We start from the raw sequence: 17,012 nt of genomic DNA, 5'->3' as shown, positions 1-17,012 counted from the left end.
AAAAAAATTCAGCTGAAGAGAAGGCCTAAATTTCACCGTGTTATATCTTAGAATTAAGTTTGCAAAAAGAGGCTGATCCAGTGAGCTGCACCTGTTCATCCACTGCATTACCAAACAACCCGAGGGTTTCAAAAGCAAATACATCACTGCACCAGCTGTAATTCAATCAATGAGTATAAACTCCTCCCAGTATTTTGTGTGATCTGATCCAATGATCAGCTTTAATAAATGCAACCCTTTAATCAGCCGGGCCCTTTGTGTTTAGAAGTAATGAATTTAACTCTGAACACTATTGAATGCAGAGTTTGGCAGTTCAAATTTCCCAAAGGAGCCACATGAAAAACCATTAATGCCATTGGGTCAAGCCTTAATTTGATTACTTCTGCTCAATAGGAATAGAACAGAAACAGAAATTTAAAATTAGCAGTGTTTCAAATGAATTAGACGTTGTACTCGCCATCAGGACTCAGTCCCTCGGTGTGTTTTCTCTGGTATTGGTTATTCAGCACTCTGTTCCCGTCGGCGTGAATACACAGCTTCACGTTTGGCTTCAACAAAATGTTTGTAAAGAATATAAATCCTGCATGTCTAATACAATGTGTATTACCTGAATGGGTAAATTGAAGTTAGGTGTGAAGTGTGTCATTATACTCAGCTCTGTTTGTTCTAATGCTGTAGAAGATAAATGAGTCACTTCCTTTCTGGTGCCCAAAGTTAACGAATTTAATCTTTTCAATTTTATTAAAACTAAATTTTTTGCAACATGATTTTGTAAAATTGAATTATGTAATGTGGCCAAAGTGTGTTGTAGAAGCGTAATAAATGTTTCAGATGCTGACAGAGATTTACTTTAAATTTCACAGTGAAAAACCGATGAAGACAGATGTTCTTTATTGGTTGTGGGTCGGCACTTGAAAATCACATGCAGTGTGTCGCTCCAACATATCACAACTTAGGTATACGTTCTTAACACAAGCAATTGTCCTGCTTTTAATAAGGGTGATTTTATTTTATTTTATTTTATTTTATTTTATTTTATTTTATTTTATTTTATTTTATTTTATTTTATTTTGTATTTTTCTCTGATTTTTACTTCAGGCCTTTTGACTGCAGCAGTTAATTACAACATAAATCCATGAAATAATTTATTCATGATGAAATGCCAGATTTATGCCAGGTTTATTTTTCACTGCAGTTTTATGAATACGAACTGTTGTTATTCTGTTTCTCTCCATTCTTCACCGTTTAATGATCCTGTTTGTCTCCGTCAGATCACCACTCCCAGTTTTCCAGTGGTGGTGAAGATCGGACACGCGCACTCCGGAATGGGGAAGGTAAGCCTGATTTAGATTCGAGTTTTCTCTGAATCGAGGTTACTTCCACTGAAGTTCTCGATCTGCACCATTAGCCTGTTCATCTTTAATAACACAAAGTCACGGTGAACCCAGAAATACCAATAAGGCTCCACAAAGCACCGCTGTGTCTGGAATCATTTATTCCACATCGCTTCCCCTGACATGTGCTTTCATCTGATATCCTCTCTGGAGTCATCCTCAGAGTTATCACAGTAGCTGTCTGTACTTATTGCACGGCTGCGGTGCTGTTGTGAGTCCCGCCCTCCTGCCTTTATGCTGTTATTGATTGGCAACTGTGTTAATATTTTCTGGGTGAATCCAAAGAGAAAAACACTCCAGCAGCTCCTCATCGATCCACCACACACGGTTTGATCCCCGTCGTCTGGGTTGAAAATGTTCCCACCGTGGGTCAGTTTAGTATCAGTGCATTATTGGGACGTCTTCACCTGCTATATAATTAAATCTACCTGTTTCTGTGTCACTGCGTGTCTTTTCTACACAGCTGTTCTTTTTCATAAGGTTTTTGTAGAATCTCTATCTTTAGCTCAACATTAACAGGAAAATAGTGCATTTTATGGTTGTTAAAAAAAACTAGCCAAGTCTTATTGTGTACACTGCAAAGATTTATTGTGGTAATTAATAAGATGGAGTCGCCAAAGAGACACTTTACTGGTTTAATTTAATAGTGGTGCCACAGAACCTTTGGGCCAGACCAACACAATAGCTGCTTAATAACCAATAAATGCCTACAACTACAAACCATTCCCTTTGTTGCAGTGAAAAACATTTCATAAATGTGAAAATTATTCACATTAAATCCTCTTTTTATAAATTCTATTATAAGAATGTCTTTGAAAAAAATGATTCCTAAAGTTAAACTGTCTGTTGCTTCCCCCAACAAAGACTAACAAAAAGAAATACATTAAATTACTTTAAAAATGACATCTATGAGAGACATAAAAGATAAACCTGTTATTGTAGGATACAAAAAAATAATATAAAAGAGATTATTAGCAGCCCTGGTAATTGTTTGTTTTTTAATAGAACTAGTCATGCTACCTTTTAAAATTACGCTTGAAGGTTTTTCTCTGCTGTTTCTCAGAGTTTATATGATCAAAATATCTATATTTTCACAAAATCAAAGTTACTCCCTGAAATGACTACGATCTGGCCCACGTGCCTTATGTTTGACCCCCCTGCCCCATATGCAGTAAATCTGATGTGTATTTTGCGGTCGCCCCTGCATTAATGATGGTTTTCCGTGTGTTTCCCTGCAGGTGAAGGTGGATAACGTGAGCGACTTCCAGGACATTGCCAGCGTGGTGGCGATCACTCAGACCTACTGCACCACCGAGCCATTCGTAGACGCCAAGTACGACATCAGGGTGCAGAAAATCGGCGCTGACTACAAAGCTTACATGTACGTGTGTTTCCCCGTGTGTGTCCCCGATATTCCTCATTGTGGCACAGCATTTCAGACCATTTATTGTTTTTAGTTTTGTGGTGTGGCGGCAGAAAGATCCAAAACCAGAGAGGCGTCTTGAAAATGAAACAGCAAAATTAAACTCCAAACTAATTAAAGAAGCAATCAAAAACAGATGAGGGAAAAAAACTGAAATGACAGTGAGTAAATGAATGGTGATTTTCTGCTGCTTTTCTTCTGGCTCTTCGCAGCAGGCGCTGCAGTGTGGGGATTTTCCCGGCGCTGTCAGGAAACCTTCTCAGGCTCTTTGCTGTATTTTCTAGCTGTTTTCAATGATCTCTCATCTGAGTGTGTACCTGTCTGAAGTTTGATAAAGAGGTACAGAAAATGGATGGAAGGAGCATTTCTGTCTGAGGAGACATTCAAGAAGCCGTTCGTCACAGCAGTGACGTCTCGGTGAAATGACTCCCAGAACTTCAGCGCTCGCTGAGGAATCTCCTCCTCAAAATCGCAGCTTGTCAATCCGCCTCACAGCTGCTTAAATGAGCTCCAGGCCATGAAGTAAAAATCAATCTAAGGCGCCGTTTATGCAACGTTTTCAAGTGAGAATGGAAAAGTTACATTGTGCTTTGGGTGTCTGTTACCGTGACAACGCTGCTCGGAGCCTCTGACAGTGCAACTCTTTGAAAATGGCGATTGAAGTTGAACCTTTTGATAACACTGATATTCCATCTCTGTTGGAACAATCAACCTAAATAAGATGTTAAACAGCCTCACCGTGTTCCTGCCACTATTTCCTTCCACGTATCCTGAAGTGTCTGTGGTCTGACTGTCACGATCATCTCCTCGTTCCTTCTTGTTTTCCAGGCGAACGTCCATCTCCGGTAACTGGAAAAGCAACACTGGGTCTGCCATGTTGGAACAAGTAGCCATGACTGACAAGTGAGCCGTGCTTCTGTATTCGTGACACTCGGGCTGCTCGGCTGTCACGCCAGTCACCCTTCTGTTGTGTCTCCGTCCGGATGTGTTCGTGTAGCAGATTCATTCAGACGGAAAAACTCCTCACATCCAGATGTTAGAAACTTTTGCTGTGACTTTGCATTTTGATACCATAATTTATCTTTTTGGACCAAATTAACCCAATATTCACACTGAACTTCTACTCTCACAGCCAAATCTGGATTATGATTTGTTTTTATTCCACCATAGAAAAGCTTCGGCTTGATATTGGACGCTGTAAAAAGAACATTTTATGCTGCATAAGACAGAAAAAGTTCCATATTTTTCCTCCTCCAACAGCAACATCTTTCATTTTGTCACAATTTTGGCAATCTAGCTGAATTCATTCGTATTTTAAACTTTTAATTGATATGTTCTATAAATGGATCAAGAATTTAGTCTGGTTTTTTTTTTATAATGCAAACACGATAATCCAATTGAACTCATCCCAACTGAGGAATCACACGGATGTGTTTACCTGAAAACTGATTAAAATAATCAGAGGTTTACATGCACCAAAACTAGAAACTGATCCAGACAGTTATCAGTCCCACAATGCTTTGCATTGCATGGAGCCAATTTATTCAGTTAGGAGGGTTTAAATGAGGTCATTTCCGTCAGTATTTAATCAGATTACTCCTGATCCATGTAAAAAGCAGTTACTGTCAGATTTGCTGAAAGACAAAGTTTTTTGATTTTTTAAATTTTATTCAAATCTACACAATATAAAGAAGTTATTGATCCCTCAGAAAAAGATAATGTAATTATCCACTGCCATTTTATGGTTTTCAATGCCTGGTGGTGTTTCATATTTCACATCTTTTATTGGCTGTATTGTGTATGCGATGTTACTTTTTTATTGTTTGAACTAATTTGTTTTTATTGTAAAATGAGCGTTTTTGCAGCCATCAGTTTGAAAAGGGCAACATAAATAAATTTATTATTACTTTCGGTCATTGCATTCCGTTAGTTTTTTATGCTGTGAGTCAGAGTCTTAATATGTTCCCTCATTGCTTTTATTCTGCCTTTTTTAATCCAAATGATCACAAACACCTCCTGTCATCTTGTAAAAAAGCTCAATGCTGCTGCAGAACTTCAAAGATTGATATTTAGGTGCGTCTGAACCCCTCTAAAGAAAACATGTTGAATGTTTCCTGTATGAGGACAGAAGTCAGTGAAGTACTTTATGTAGGATTACATTGTTTATATGCGTACTTTCCCATCTCCTGTGGATGCTGTGCTGCTGGATTTCTGGATCAATAGCTTTGAATAAAATCAAATCTTATCATGCTAATGAAGAGATAATGTGTGCTGAGTTAGTCTGGTATCTGCCAGAGAAAGGTGGAATACCTGTTGCTCCTGGATCCGCCTCTTTAGACCCGTGTTGAATTGTCTGCAGCCTTCCAAACAAATAAGCACCTTTTTGGACTGCAGCCAACCTTGCCTAAAGCGAGAGAGGCCCTGCAGCAGATTTACTATCTGCCAGGATAAATGCCCTGAAGAAAAATATTTGCACTTACACACTGCCGGAGTGATAAACAGGTCAATATCATAATGCATAAATGAGTTTTTCTAGCGTTTGTAAATATGGAAATGTGCTTCTCTCGAGCACTCAAGGTTCTTGTTGCAGATCTTTCCTGGATTATTGCACATAGCTTTGTTTGTGACTTGACTTTGAGCTGTTTTGGTTGGAACAAATCCAGTCAGGTTGTGAAATGTGTCTTTCCTGATGGCAGGTACAAGCTGTGGGTCGATACCTGCTCCGAGATCTTCGGAGGGCTGGATATCTGCGCCGTCAAAGCCATCTGCGGCAAGGATGGTAATGACTACATTACTGAGGTGAGGAAAACACACAAGAGGGAGGAAACAAAGGAGAACCCACAACGCAATTTTAGATTGACCAAACAGTTGAGAAAACAAAGAAGCCACCATTTTTCTCCGTCGTATCTCTGAATTGATTTGCTCCTGCTTTTTGTTTGTGAGCTTTCAACATCTACCTACTGAAGCTCTGTAGCATAAAAGCACTGAAAGAGAACATCAAAACCAGCATGTCTGACCTAATTTACTCCGCTGGGGCTTCAGATTGCCTTATCAGGAATAAACTGGTTCAATTTAGCAAAATTGCACATCATGAACTGGATACCTTTTTGTCTTCACTGACATTTTTACAGAATCTGTGTTATTCTTCCTCTACATTCCTAATACAGTTTTAGAGACACTGGTTTCTTTGCTCTTATTTGTGACTGCAGCTGTTGTGAGTAACTCATTAATAATGGGAAAAAAAATTCTACATTTTAAAAACACAGGTCCTCTTATTTAGAATAGTGATTTTGATTTTGTGTGGGAAGTATCTTATTATGTATGAATCATACGTTACAGGGTGCAAATATCAATGAATGGAAACTAAATTTTTTTGTCAGACATTGTGGAATTCTCAGACGTTCTACAACTGTGGCTGATTGTAGATCTTTAACACATTTTGATTCATTTTGGGCCTCCCACTAACCTCTGTGATTAATTATTGAACTGTCATGTTGTATCTGTCACACACTCAACAACTGTAATTCCCAGAATTTGATACTTTCTTGAACTCTCACACACCCTAAAACTGTGACTTATGCAACTGAAACATTCTAGAATTCTAACATTCTGGAAATCCACATTCTGAAAACCTCACATGTCTCACGCCCATTTGGTGTTTTTTCCCATTAGCTCATCAGTTCATGTTTGGATAAAAATGAGAAGGAATGTCTGAGTTACCAAATACGGTCAGTTGCTTGATAAATGGTTGAAGTGAAGCTGGGCATTGATTCATGCTGTGACTCAGCAGAAGATCAGGCATCTGTCCAGAAGAGGTAGGGATGAGGAGGGATCTGACAGGAGGACTGGACTTCCTGTCAAAGTGTTTTCACCTTAATCCCAAATTATGAAAATCTTGTCAAACTATGGGGATTTATTCAACCGATCTGAAATCATTTTAGTGGTTTTTCTCTTGAACGGTTCAGAACAGTGCTTTTTTATGTCAAACTTATTAAAACCTTTCATATATTTAAAAATGACTGCTTCAGGTGTGTCAGTGGAGTGGAGACTTTCTACAGCCTTTAGTTAGTCCCCTTCAAGATAAGCCATTTATTACCTACTGATTAACCACTGGCAAAAATCCATTTTATTGGAAAAATACTTGAAATTCAAAATTCTGTTATTTCCTGAGAGGGAGTTGGATTTGGTTTTGAATATATTTAACACCTTTGCTTGATTCAAATCCACATATCTTTTGTAATTCAGGCATTTGAGACAAATCAGCTCTCCTGATTTTGTAACGTATTGACTGGAATTTCTACCAAACGGCACGTTCTCCAACTTTACTGCCTTCATTTAGTCTTGCAATATGGGCTTTGACCACTAGATGGTGTATTTAGTCACTTATGGGAGACACAGGAAGAATAGTTAATGCAGCAGTGGCTGAAGCTCTGGCTATTACACAGATGTGTTTTCTGTGTGATGAGCAGGTATAGATAATTCACCCTCTGGAACAGAGCAGACCGCTGCAGCCACCAACCGAAAAAGACTAGTGAAGACAAACTGTGAAACAAGCCAAGCTGAAGGGTCTCTCAACGCCGCCATCCACTGTACAATAGAAGCATCAGTCGTTACATTGTGGATAAATAGCTTTTTTTTCCATATATACAGAAAAAAACACATGTTAGAAAGCATTTTGCTGACCAAAATAATGCACATTTCAGCATTTCTAGCTGCAAAATTCTCCAAGTTGATTAATTTTTCTCTGGTTTTCTGTTGAAGATTCACTACATACTATTGTGTACTTCTGTCCTACATATACAACCTTATTTGAGGGGAAAAAGTTACCTGAATATCAATAATTAAAAACAAAATGAATATGGTTCAAAGTGTATGCTAGTGTTATTTGTACTAGTTTCAGTATTGCCTGTTTTTTCTTACTTTATTATATTTTGAAGTTAAATTCATCAATCACTGTGTTGTTCATTAAAATGATGTTATTGTGTATCATCTGACTGTCATTAATGTACAATCATGAGCAAACAGAAACACAAGTGTCACATAATAAGCAGTATATGTTACCTGGATAAAGGTTTAGAGGCTAATTGTGTATTCTTCAGATTACATTGCTTTGGATAAAATCTAAATAAAACTACGAATTTAAAGGAAGTTATCTGTAAGATTCAGAGGAAAAAGAATCCCTAAAGAACAGGAGCTGCAGTTGAAGTGGGATAATTATGATGTGAAGCAGACAGGGAGATTTGGCTCGAGGACGGAGTTCACTGAGTGGCCAAGATTTCTTCCATCTCAGGGAGCAACTCAATACGCCAATGTTTGTGGGAGGCAAATTAAAGCGTCTGGGTGCATTTAGGCAGTGAGTGCTGAGCCAGTTATTGGTGGTAAACTCAGTCCCCTCGTCTTTGGATTAAGTTCTGTCAGTTTTGATTTTATTACATTTCTGTTCGCTGGTTGTGAATGGCTGGACTAAGAAGCTGACAGTGACACTTCACATATGCTTAAAGCTAGTCTGCGATTAGAGAGCCAGTAAACAAGCTTGCTGCTGCAGTGGTAGTCGACACAGCCACACAATCCAATGCTTGGACAGCGAGACGGTATTGAGCAAGTATTGATCAAACGCTGAAGCTCTAGTTTGGCAGCCAGTGCCTTCAGCAGCTAACAGGTTAGACCAGGAGCATCGAAAACCCTGACGGGCCACACGAGGCCCACGGGCCGTAGGTTGACCACCGCCTGGCTTAGACCAAGACAGCATGACCAACGTCCTGATCAGCACAGAAGTCACAGATTCAGTGACTGAGTCTGACACTGTTTTGAACTACATCTAAAGCCAGACCAGTACTTTTCTGAAACCTTCTTAAAACAAAGTCTAAATCTGGTCTGAAAGGACTTTATAACCTCATCCGAAACCAACCAAATGCTGGTCTGAAACCCGATAAAAACCAAGTTTAAATCTGGTTTGAAACATTTTAAAACCGATCCCGAAACCATCTGATATTGTCTGAAGCGTCTGTCGAACCGTGTCAAAAATGAGTCTGAAAGTTCTGTGAAGGTAGTTTAAACCACGTTATAAAACCAGTTAAATGTGATCTGTTCTGAGTAAAAAAAACAATTAAAGCCATGTCTAAAACCAGCCATACTCTGGTGTGACACTAGTTTACTATCAAGCTCGAAGCTCATCTGAAAGTCACTCAACACCAAATACAATAAAAATCCAGAACTAATTCTAATTCTGAAGCTGTTCTGAAACCGTGGACACTCAGAGGATGATTAGTGTAGAGAAGCATGATAAATTTGGCGAAATTACAATTAAGAATCCCAAAGTGAACATTTCAGCAGAAGCAGATGGAAGAGTGGAACATTGTAGACGGAGCAGAATAACTCCCAGAGCCAGTAACGCTGGTAATAAAACCACCACACTCAAACAGCTGGTCTGTCACCATGAAATATGCAATAGTCCCATAGAAAGTGAATTAGAAGCTGAATTTGGAAAGATATAAAAACACTTCTATCTTGTCTTCATCTGTTAATATTTTATGATGATTTGAATTTCGTGAAAATATCAGATTGTGTTTATCGGTTAGATTTGATTTTGTCTTACTCCTTCATTATTCATTTCTTCTGTTAGGCTGCCAGTGGCACATTAATGTTGGGACGAACACTCTCAAATTACTGATAGAAGACCTGAAGATGTGTTTTAGTCTTCCTCTGTGCAGTTTCTATGCTGTCCCTGTCCCTGTTTGGGGGCTTTCCAAGGCCTTTGGCGATTTTTGGGCCAATTGGTTGACTGTTGGTGTTAAATATGTGCACAAGTGAACGTCTGCCTCTGTGTATCAGGCTCATGGTTGACCGGATTCATGTCCAGGGTGTATAAATGATGGGTGGATTCAGTGGCATGAAGAATCATGTGCTCATGTTCATTTGAAGTGTTCAGTCCACACTTCACTCTCTAAAATCTACAGTCTTATTGTCAAAAATCTGCTTTCTGATGCAATACCGTGTCCTGTTTTCCAGGTCGTGGGTTCATCTATGCAGCTGATCGGAGACCACCAGGCGGAGGACCGCCAGCTCATCTCAGAGGTGGTCATGGCTCGGATGAACCAAGCACTGGCTGCAAGGTCATCCAGCGCGTCCCGCTCACCCGCCCGCTCCCCTCAGAGCCAGAAGCCAACCACGGTGCAGCCCCAACAGGTGAGCTGGACCCACATGGACTGTGCTGCAATTCCAGCCTACCTAAAGATGAGAACAAGACATCACACAGCACTGCTTCTTATCTCCCAAACTAAAAGTTTGTTGTGTGATCGATGATGATTTCTCGAGCAGTTCCTGAGTTCATTTTTCTTTTTGTCCATCCCCGTCTGGTTTCTCTGGCCTCTCCGTCGCCGCCCAGCAGAGCGCTGCCCTCAAGGAAGGACTGGCAGATCCAAACAGGACCGCAGCTCAACGTCCTCAACCTCAAGGTGGTTTGAACGCTGTCCTCCATTGAAAAAGAGCCGTCACTGTAGAGCTGATCCATGTCTAAGAAACACAGTTTGGATTGATCCTTCAGGGGGTTTTCTGTAACGACACATTTTTCATCTTCCCGCAACCTGTTGCTCAGCGGTGATCAATCTATGGCGTTTGAGGGGAAAGCCACTGGGGAAAGTGTTTGATGGTATCAGCTGTGAAAACAACAATCTGACAAAGTAATATAAAGTGTGTTTTAATCCTTGGAGCTCTTCACAAATGGGACTGTGCATGAGCAGTAACATACTTCACCACCAGTGTGGCTTAATTCATCTTCATTCTTACTCTTTTAGGCTCATAGATAATTAAACAGCTAATTAAAGTCACAGATTGACATCTTGGACATAACTTTATGCTAGGAGTTCAATGAAAAGCTCATCATACACATTTACACTAAATATGTAGCTTCTCTGTGTAAACTAAATGTGCTCGCGAGCCTTTTCCTTGGCACAGTCACTCCATCAACCAGAGGTGGGAAATTCATTTTCCTAAAGGGGCCACATGAAAAAACAAGGATCGATTCAGAGGACCAAGCCTTAAGGTTACAGAAATTCTGCTCAAGACAAATATTTCTTATAACTGAAACCAGTTTGTTTTGCGGGTTTTGATAAACGACTGTTCCCGCTCTGCATTCATCTTGAGGTTTTCTGTGTGTTTTGGGTTTGAATTCAGCAAAGGAAAAAAATGATATCAGCTTCAGGCTCGGTTAGCCAGGTAACCCACGAGCACTGAATCATTGGAAAATCGCTTTGAACATACCTTTAGAGAAGGTAAACAGTAGATTTGTATGCATCATGAACACTTGTCATGATTGGAGCTCCAGTTTTTCACTGACCTTCAACCAACAGGACACACGTGGCCAACTAATAGCATTTTTGTAAGGAGAATCACTCCAGCAAAACTAAATCTGTTTAATTTTTAAATTTCACGTAGGCAAATTTAGTGTCTTAGGAAGATAATGCCCTCTGTTTGCAGGCTATGAGACATATAGTTAAAGTGTAACATATAAAAACAGTTTTCCATCTTTGCATTCAACACAACAATGAAGTACTTCCTCCAAAAATGCTGTTAAACAGAGAAGGTTAATTTTTTATCCTCTGCTGGCTTCATTTGAGCGTTTAGGTCAATGATCGCTACAGTAGTCTGGGTCAAAAACAAACAAACAAAAGGAAGCCGCTGCTGCGTTTCTTTACTTATGAATTCACTTGAATTAACAAACAAGTGTGGAGTGAAAAAAAACACGCTCAGCCAGCGTGCTGAGCTTAATTGCTAAAACGTGCGTGGTGGTGTGTGTGTGCTCAGGGCCGATGCTTTCTAAACTAAATGTGCCTCCTCAAAGCCGTGCTGAGACCGTGTGCAGCGTGTTGAACTGACGAAGCCATTCTCTCCGGAGCCGTTGTGTGTGTGTGGTCGTGACCGTGCGTCTGCATGTTTGTTCTTGCATGGATGGGACCAATGCCTGTTCTCCATGTGGTGCTTACTGTGTTTTAGCATTGCCGGCTTCTTGTTGTCTTACGGGGATTCGTTGGCGATGAACATGTGCCTCAAGCGATTAAAATGTGTGTTTGAACTTTCAGAGAATTGCCTTTTAAGTATGATGTTTACACAACACGATGTGATAATGGCAAACAAGTACATTTACTTGTGGATTTATGTGGTATATTTTTAGATCGACACACATAAAAAGTGTTGCTCACAATCCAGAGTAGTTCAGTTTGGGCCTTTTTTTTAATCATCTATAGAGTCTAACTGTAGTTTTTTGTGGTTGTTAGTTTGCTGTGTCGATGTGTTGTGGAGTAATCCGTGGTGTTTTTGTGATTTAACCTTCCGTATTGTGCTTCAACATCTGGGACAAACTGGCTTTACACAGTATGCAATATGTATTTTTGGGGGGCAGATAAAAAACCTGTTGATGTTACTGATTAAAGGTTTCAAAGACAATGAGCATCTTTTTCTTTTCCTGCATGATCATTCCTTATTTGCCTGGATCCAGACCTTTACGTTTTTGTTAGTTAGTCTTCATACATCACTTGGATACAATTAATTCAGAATATTTTGAACTTCCTGTAATAATGAGATCAGCGAGATTTCTGTTAGTGCACATCCTGGTCTGTCTCTTTATTAGTCGTTTTCCTTCTTTAATCAAGGATTTACTTGAAAGATCATTAATTCTGACAAGCATGAAGCAGGCCAGTAAATACTGAAAGGGCTACTAAGTAAAATTTAAGTCACGCCTCTCCTGCCGTGTTCTTTGGCTCTTTTTTGTGTTTGGTAGTTTTATTTTTCTAAATTGAGGACCTGCTTACAAAAAGTTCTGCTCACTTCTTCGATGACTCAATGCACCATCTTGTGGTGTAAATTGGTACAGCAGAACTAAACAGGCTAATACAAGTTGGAAACCTTGCTGATTTTGGTAGATTTCCCATCAACACATTATCAGACTGATGTTTTGTGTCATTCAGCTTGATATTTCAGGGAAAATTCATTCACACAAATTAAACTATTACTTCTTTCTTTTCTTTTTTTTACCTTTAAGCAATTAGATTTTTTGTGTACTTGAGGGTTTGTATCCAAGCAAATTCTTATTGTGTCTTCCTTTACAAGATATCTTTGTACAAATGGTATTTTCTTTGGTTTCTATGCGTCGTGAGTCCCAAGCAACCATTGGGATGCTTTATGACAATCTCAAACAAAACGTAAGACTCACAGCCATTCAGCTGCCTGACAGCAGTGACTTTCTCAGAACATCGGGGATGAATTTTCAAGATTTTGCAGTCATCTAATCTTGTCAAGATAATATGACATGAAAATTGTTAAATGTGCATTTTACAAAGCAGCTTTAAGATGCAATTTAAATGCTAAAACCCAATCTCGCATCGGAAGAAGTTAGCTATCTGCCTTTGGAAACTCATCCCTGTTTCAGCATGTATAATCCCTTGGTTTTATTTCTGATTTTAATTATTTATTCATTTTTGTGCTGCCAGTCACGTTGCTTAGCTGCCTCAGTTTGAGTGGCTTTCTTTTATCATCCGCTCTTTTGTTGCGTATTCCCATCCATTTCCACCTCTAAGCTCTTATCCCCCTCCGCTGGCTGTTACTGTCGGCACACCACCGATGTTTACTCCAGTAGCCTGCACTGAAAGCAACTAACACTTGGCATGAGAGTTGAGCAACCACGACTTGTCTCTCAGCTGCTGATGTGCCGCCCTCTGCTGGTCACTACAGTCCACACACTGAGAGCCTGCTTCGCCCCAGTCTAGTCTGGAGGGATGCGTTGGACAGGATTCCGATGAATGTGAGAGGTTTTGAAGCGAATGGGCATGTCTAGACTCAAGCTCATCATCTGTGTCATGTTCTGCTTCAGTCTCTCAAGAGTTTTGAAGAAGCCCATTTTTTTTCTAACTGCTGCACCAAAGTAACAGGCGCAAGATGTTCCTACAATGCTTAATTGTTTCCTTTGAGTCGGCTATTTCTCTCTTTTTTTTTGCATTTTGCTGTTTAGTTTTTGTGTTCCGGGAGGAACCGTGTTTGACATCAGCTCTGTCGATCCCTCAGGTGCTCCAATGAAATCCCAGAGCGTGGACACGTCGTCCGAGGCGGCTAAGAGAGTCGAACCGGTACCAAAGCCCAGCCAGGCTCAGAAACCTGGTCCAGGTCCAGCTCAGAAACCCGCTCAGCCTCAGAAACCAAGCCCGGTGCAGAAGGCCGCCTCCGTCACAAAGCCCCCGGTGCAGAGGCCTCCCCCGATGACCAGGGCCCCGTCCGTCACCAAGCCGGGCCCTGATTCTGCTTCCAGCCCTGCCAAGGCGTCGCCCTCATCCCCGGCTAAAACGGCAGCCGCCGCCGCCCCGGCTTCCCCTCCCGTCAAAGCAGCGGCTGCCGCTCCGGCTTCTCCTCCGACCAAAGCGGCGGCTGCAGCTCCGGCCTCCCCTCCGACCAAAGCGGCGGCTGCAGCCCCGGGGTCTCCGTCGGCTTCAGCTTCCCCGCCGGCCTCCGCTCCCACCACCGAGCAGCCCAAACCCCAGCCTCAGGGCTCCCCGTCCCCGGCTCCCGGAAAACCAAAAGATCTGCCCCCCAAGCCCACACCTCCCGCCAAGCCCATCCCTCCCATGCGGAGGAATTCCAAGCCGCAGCTCCAGCCAAAGCCACAAACCCCGCCTCCTCCCAAAGCTTCGCCCAAACCCCAGCCTGCGGCTCCGGCTCCGGCTCAGGCCTCCGACGCCGCCTCCGCTCCGGCGCCGGTCCAGTCCCCGGCCGCAGCCAGCCAGTCCCCGCCAAACGTGCAGTCCCCAGCTAAGGCCCAGGCCAAGCCGCCGTCTCCCTCTTCAAACCCCGAGCCGGTCCCGGCTGACGCGGCGGCGGCGGCGGCGCCCGCTGACGGCCAGGCCCCCGTGGAGGATCAGCCCCAGCAAAAGACCCATCCTCTGCTGAAGTAAGAGGCGCGTTATCAAAGCACTCTTTGATAATGCAATGCTTTTAATGGGTCGTGAATTTGAATTGTCCGTAGTTTCTGCTTTAAAAGTTGATTCACATAGTTTGTTTGTGGCCGTCTTACAAATCTCCCTGTTTGTCTTTGCTCCAAAATTGTCCCGTCACCAACTCAACTAATACCCGGCTTTTCCCTTCCCTCATCCCTCCTCTTCCTCACCCTCCTCCCTTCTTTTTCCCGTTCCTTCCCTTTCTCAGTAAGTCCCAGTCCCTGACTAATGCCTTCAACGCCTTCAGCGACTCCTCTTTCTTCCGCGGGGTCTCGAGCTCCGGAGGCGACGGCCAAGAGGAGGCCAAGGCTGAGACCATTCGCAACCTTCGAAAGTCTTTTGCCAGCCTTTTCTCTGACTAGACACGCCCGAACCGTAGTCAGCCCCTCCTCCACAGCCCCGCCCGCCCGCGTCGGTTCTGGCTCCTCTGTTTACCGCTGGCCAGTGATGACTTGATTGACAATAAATGTGAAGCAGTCTGAGATTTAAAAAAAAACAAAACAAAACAAAAAAAACGTTTGTGTGTTAACTGTACTGTACTCCCTCCGTCCCCGGTCCCTGTTCTGCACCACTTTCAGCTTCCCTGTGTGAGTATCAGTGAGGCCTGCTGGGTAGGAAGTCCAACGGTTGAAGGGACACCAGAGGAATTCAGCTTGAAGGAGTTACGTCATTGATGTAGAGTAGATTCTAGAAGAATAGAGCTTAGGAGAAATTAAGAAGAAGACAAAAAAATCTTTATTTTTTTTTCCAGAGCACACTTGAGGAATACAATATAAAGTATATGGAAAGTATAACGTTCAAGAGATGGAATGTACATACAGTATATTTGCAGTATATAAATATTAACATATATAACTATAACGGGAGATAAGCCAATAAAAGAATAAACTAATCCAGCAGCTTTTGTCAGTGACATAACTCTTTCACCAAGTGGCTGGATTTATACAATTTTAAGTGATCAGTGGGTTTTCCTTACAGTGAATCCGTGTTGGTTAATGTGTGATTAAAATGGGTTAGAAATCTCTATATATATATATACACATCTCTGAGAGGACTTGTTCTTGTGTAAATCCAGCTGTTGTGTCTCTGGTCCTTGGCGACTGATCACTAGGCTCATCATCGCTGCCCCTCGTTTTGTCTCCGACGATGTGTGAGGGAGTTGGAAATATGTGTCCGTTCATCTGTGTTCACTTGTTATGCATGACTCCTCCAAGTGGCTCGGTGTGACTTTTAGAGCTGACGGGAGCTCTATCAGTGTTGAGTTCTGCGTTTTGCCCTCTGTTGCCTCTCTCTCTCGCTCTCTCTCACTCTCTCTCTGTCTCTCTCTCTCTCTGTTTCTCTCTCTGTTTCTCTCTCTCTCTAGATGTTGTAGCCTTATTGTGAACATGTTTTTCGATTCGCAGCTATGTTAAGTAGCTGTGCAGACCTGGGTCGATTACAGCTTGAAACGCGTTCATCCACTCATGTGGTCGATGAACACATTTCAAACCGTAGCTCATGTCTGTAGCTGTGATTGGTGATTTCTTGTTTCGCCTCTGTGTAGATCTATCAACAGTATTGTAATTTGATGATTATTCTCATGAAAAGACATTGAGACAGTAGTGCAATAACACCTCGACATGACTGTTGAGCGCTGTCCTCCTATGATTATGAATATAAATATATGACCATACCTACAGGATCTGTGTATCTGTTCCATGCTGTACTCCTACGTTCCCTTTAAGGTTCCGTTCTTTCAGTGGCGACTCTCCACGCTGCTCCGTAACAGCAGTCAGCAGCTGGGCGTCTCATCATTCTCCCATATTGACTGTCATTTGTAGAAGTGCACCGAAGGGATGACCCCACTACCTTCACTGGTCATATTCAGTTCAGCTGATGCAGTTATGTAAAAAACAAACAAACAAAAAAAAAAGAATAGAAATAGAAAGTTTCCGATCTGCATATCGACCTGTCTGCTTAGCCATCTCCGAAACCATGTTGCAAGTAAATGAAAACATATTGTATTTGTATGTATGTGTCATCTCAGGAGTTTATTTTTTGTAATATATTTATTTAATTATTTATTTTTGAGGCTCCATATTTATAGTACAGTATACAATGTTTGTTTTGTAGTGTGTTTTTATTTGTAATGCAACTCTGCTTTGCATGATCAGGTGACTGATAATGTTTCTTTTTTCTGTACAGGTAAAAGTTAATAAAGATGTGGTTCCATCATTC

The 17,012-nt window shown here is 41.6% G+C and overlaps 1 protein-coding gene and 1 long non-coding RNA gene across 2 annotated transcripts in view; both read left to right on the top strand.

Annotated features, from left to right (window-relative positions):
• Positions 1–15,503, top strand: part of LOC115387892 (synapsin-2-like) — a 109,679-nt gene extending 94,176 nt beyond the window's left edge. Inside the window, exons 6-13 of the mRNA XM_030090791.1 lie at positions 1,272–1,334; positions 2,633–2,775; positions 3,646–3,720; positions 5,514–5,616; positions 9,826–10,002; positions 10,205–10,271; positions 13,873–14,749; positions 15,004–15,503. Of these exons, the coding sequence (XP_029946651.1) occupies positions 1,272–1,334; positions 2,633–2,775; positions 3,646–3,720; positions 5,514–5,616; positions 9,826–10,002; positions 10,205–10,271; positions 13,873–14,749; positions 15,004–15,157 (1,659 nt within the window). The 3' untranslated portion in view covers positions 15,158–15,503. The remainder of the gene's footprint in view (positions 1–1,271; positions 1,335–2,632; positions 2,776–3,645; positions 3,721–5,513; positions 5,617–9,825; positions 10,003–10,204; positions 10,272–13,872; positions 14,750–15,003) is intronic.
• A 323-nt stretch (positions 15,504–15,826) lies between these two features.
• LOC115387895 (uncharacterized) lies at positions 15,827–17,012 on the top strand. The gene is made up of 2 exons (XR_003931441.1): positions 15,827–16,128; positions 16,159–17,012. It is a non-coding gene; the product is annotated as an uncharacterized LOC115387895 (long non-coding RNA).

The sequence above is a fragment of the Salarias fasciatus genome, chromosome 5 (genome assembly GCF_902148845.1).
Source record: "Salarias fasciatus chromosome 5, fSalaFa1.1, whole genome shotgun sequence".
Classification (NCBI taxonomy): Eukaryota; Metazoa; Chordata; class Actinopteri; order Blenniiformes; family Blenniidae; genus Salarias; species Salarias fasciatus.
This window is presented reverse-complemented; position numbering and strand designations above follow the sequence as displayed.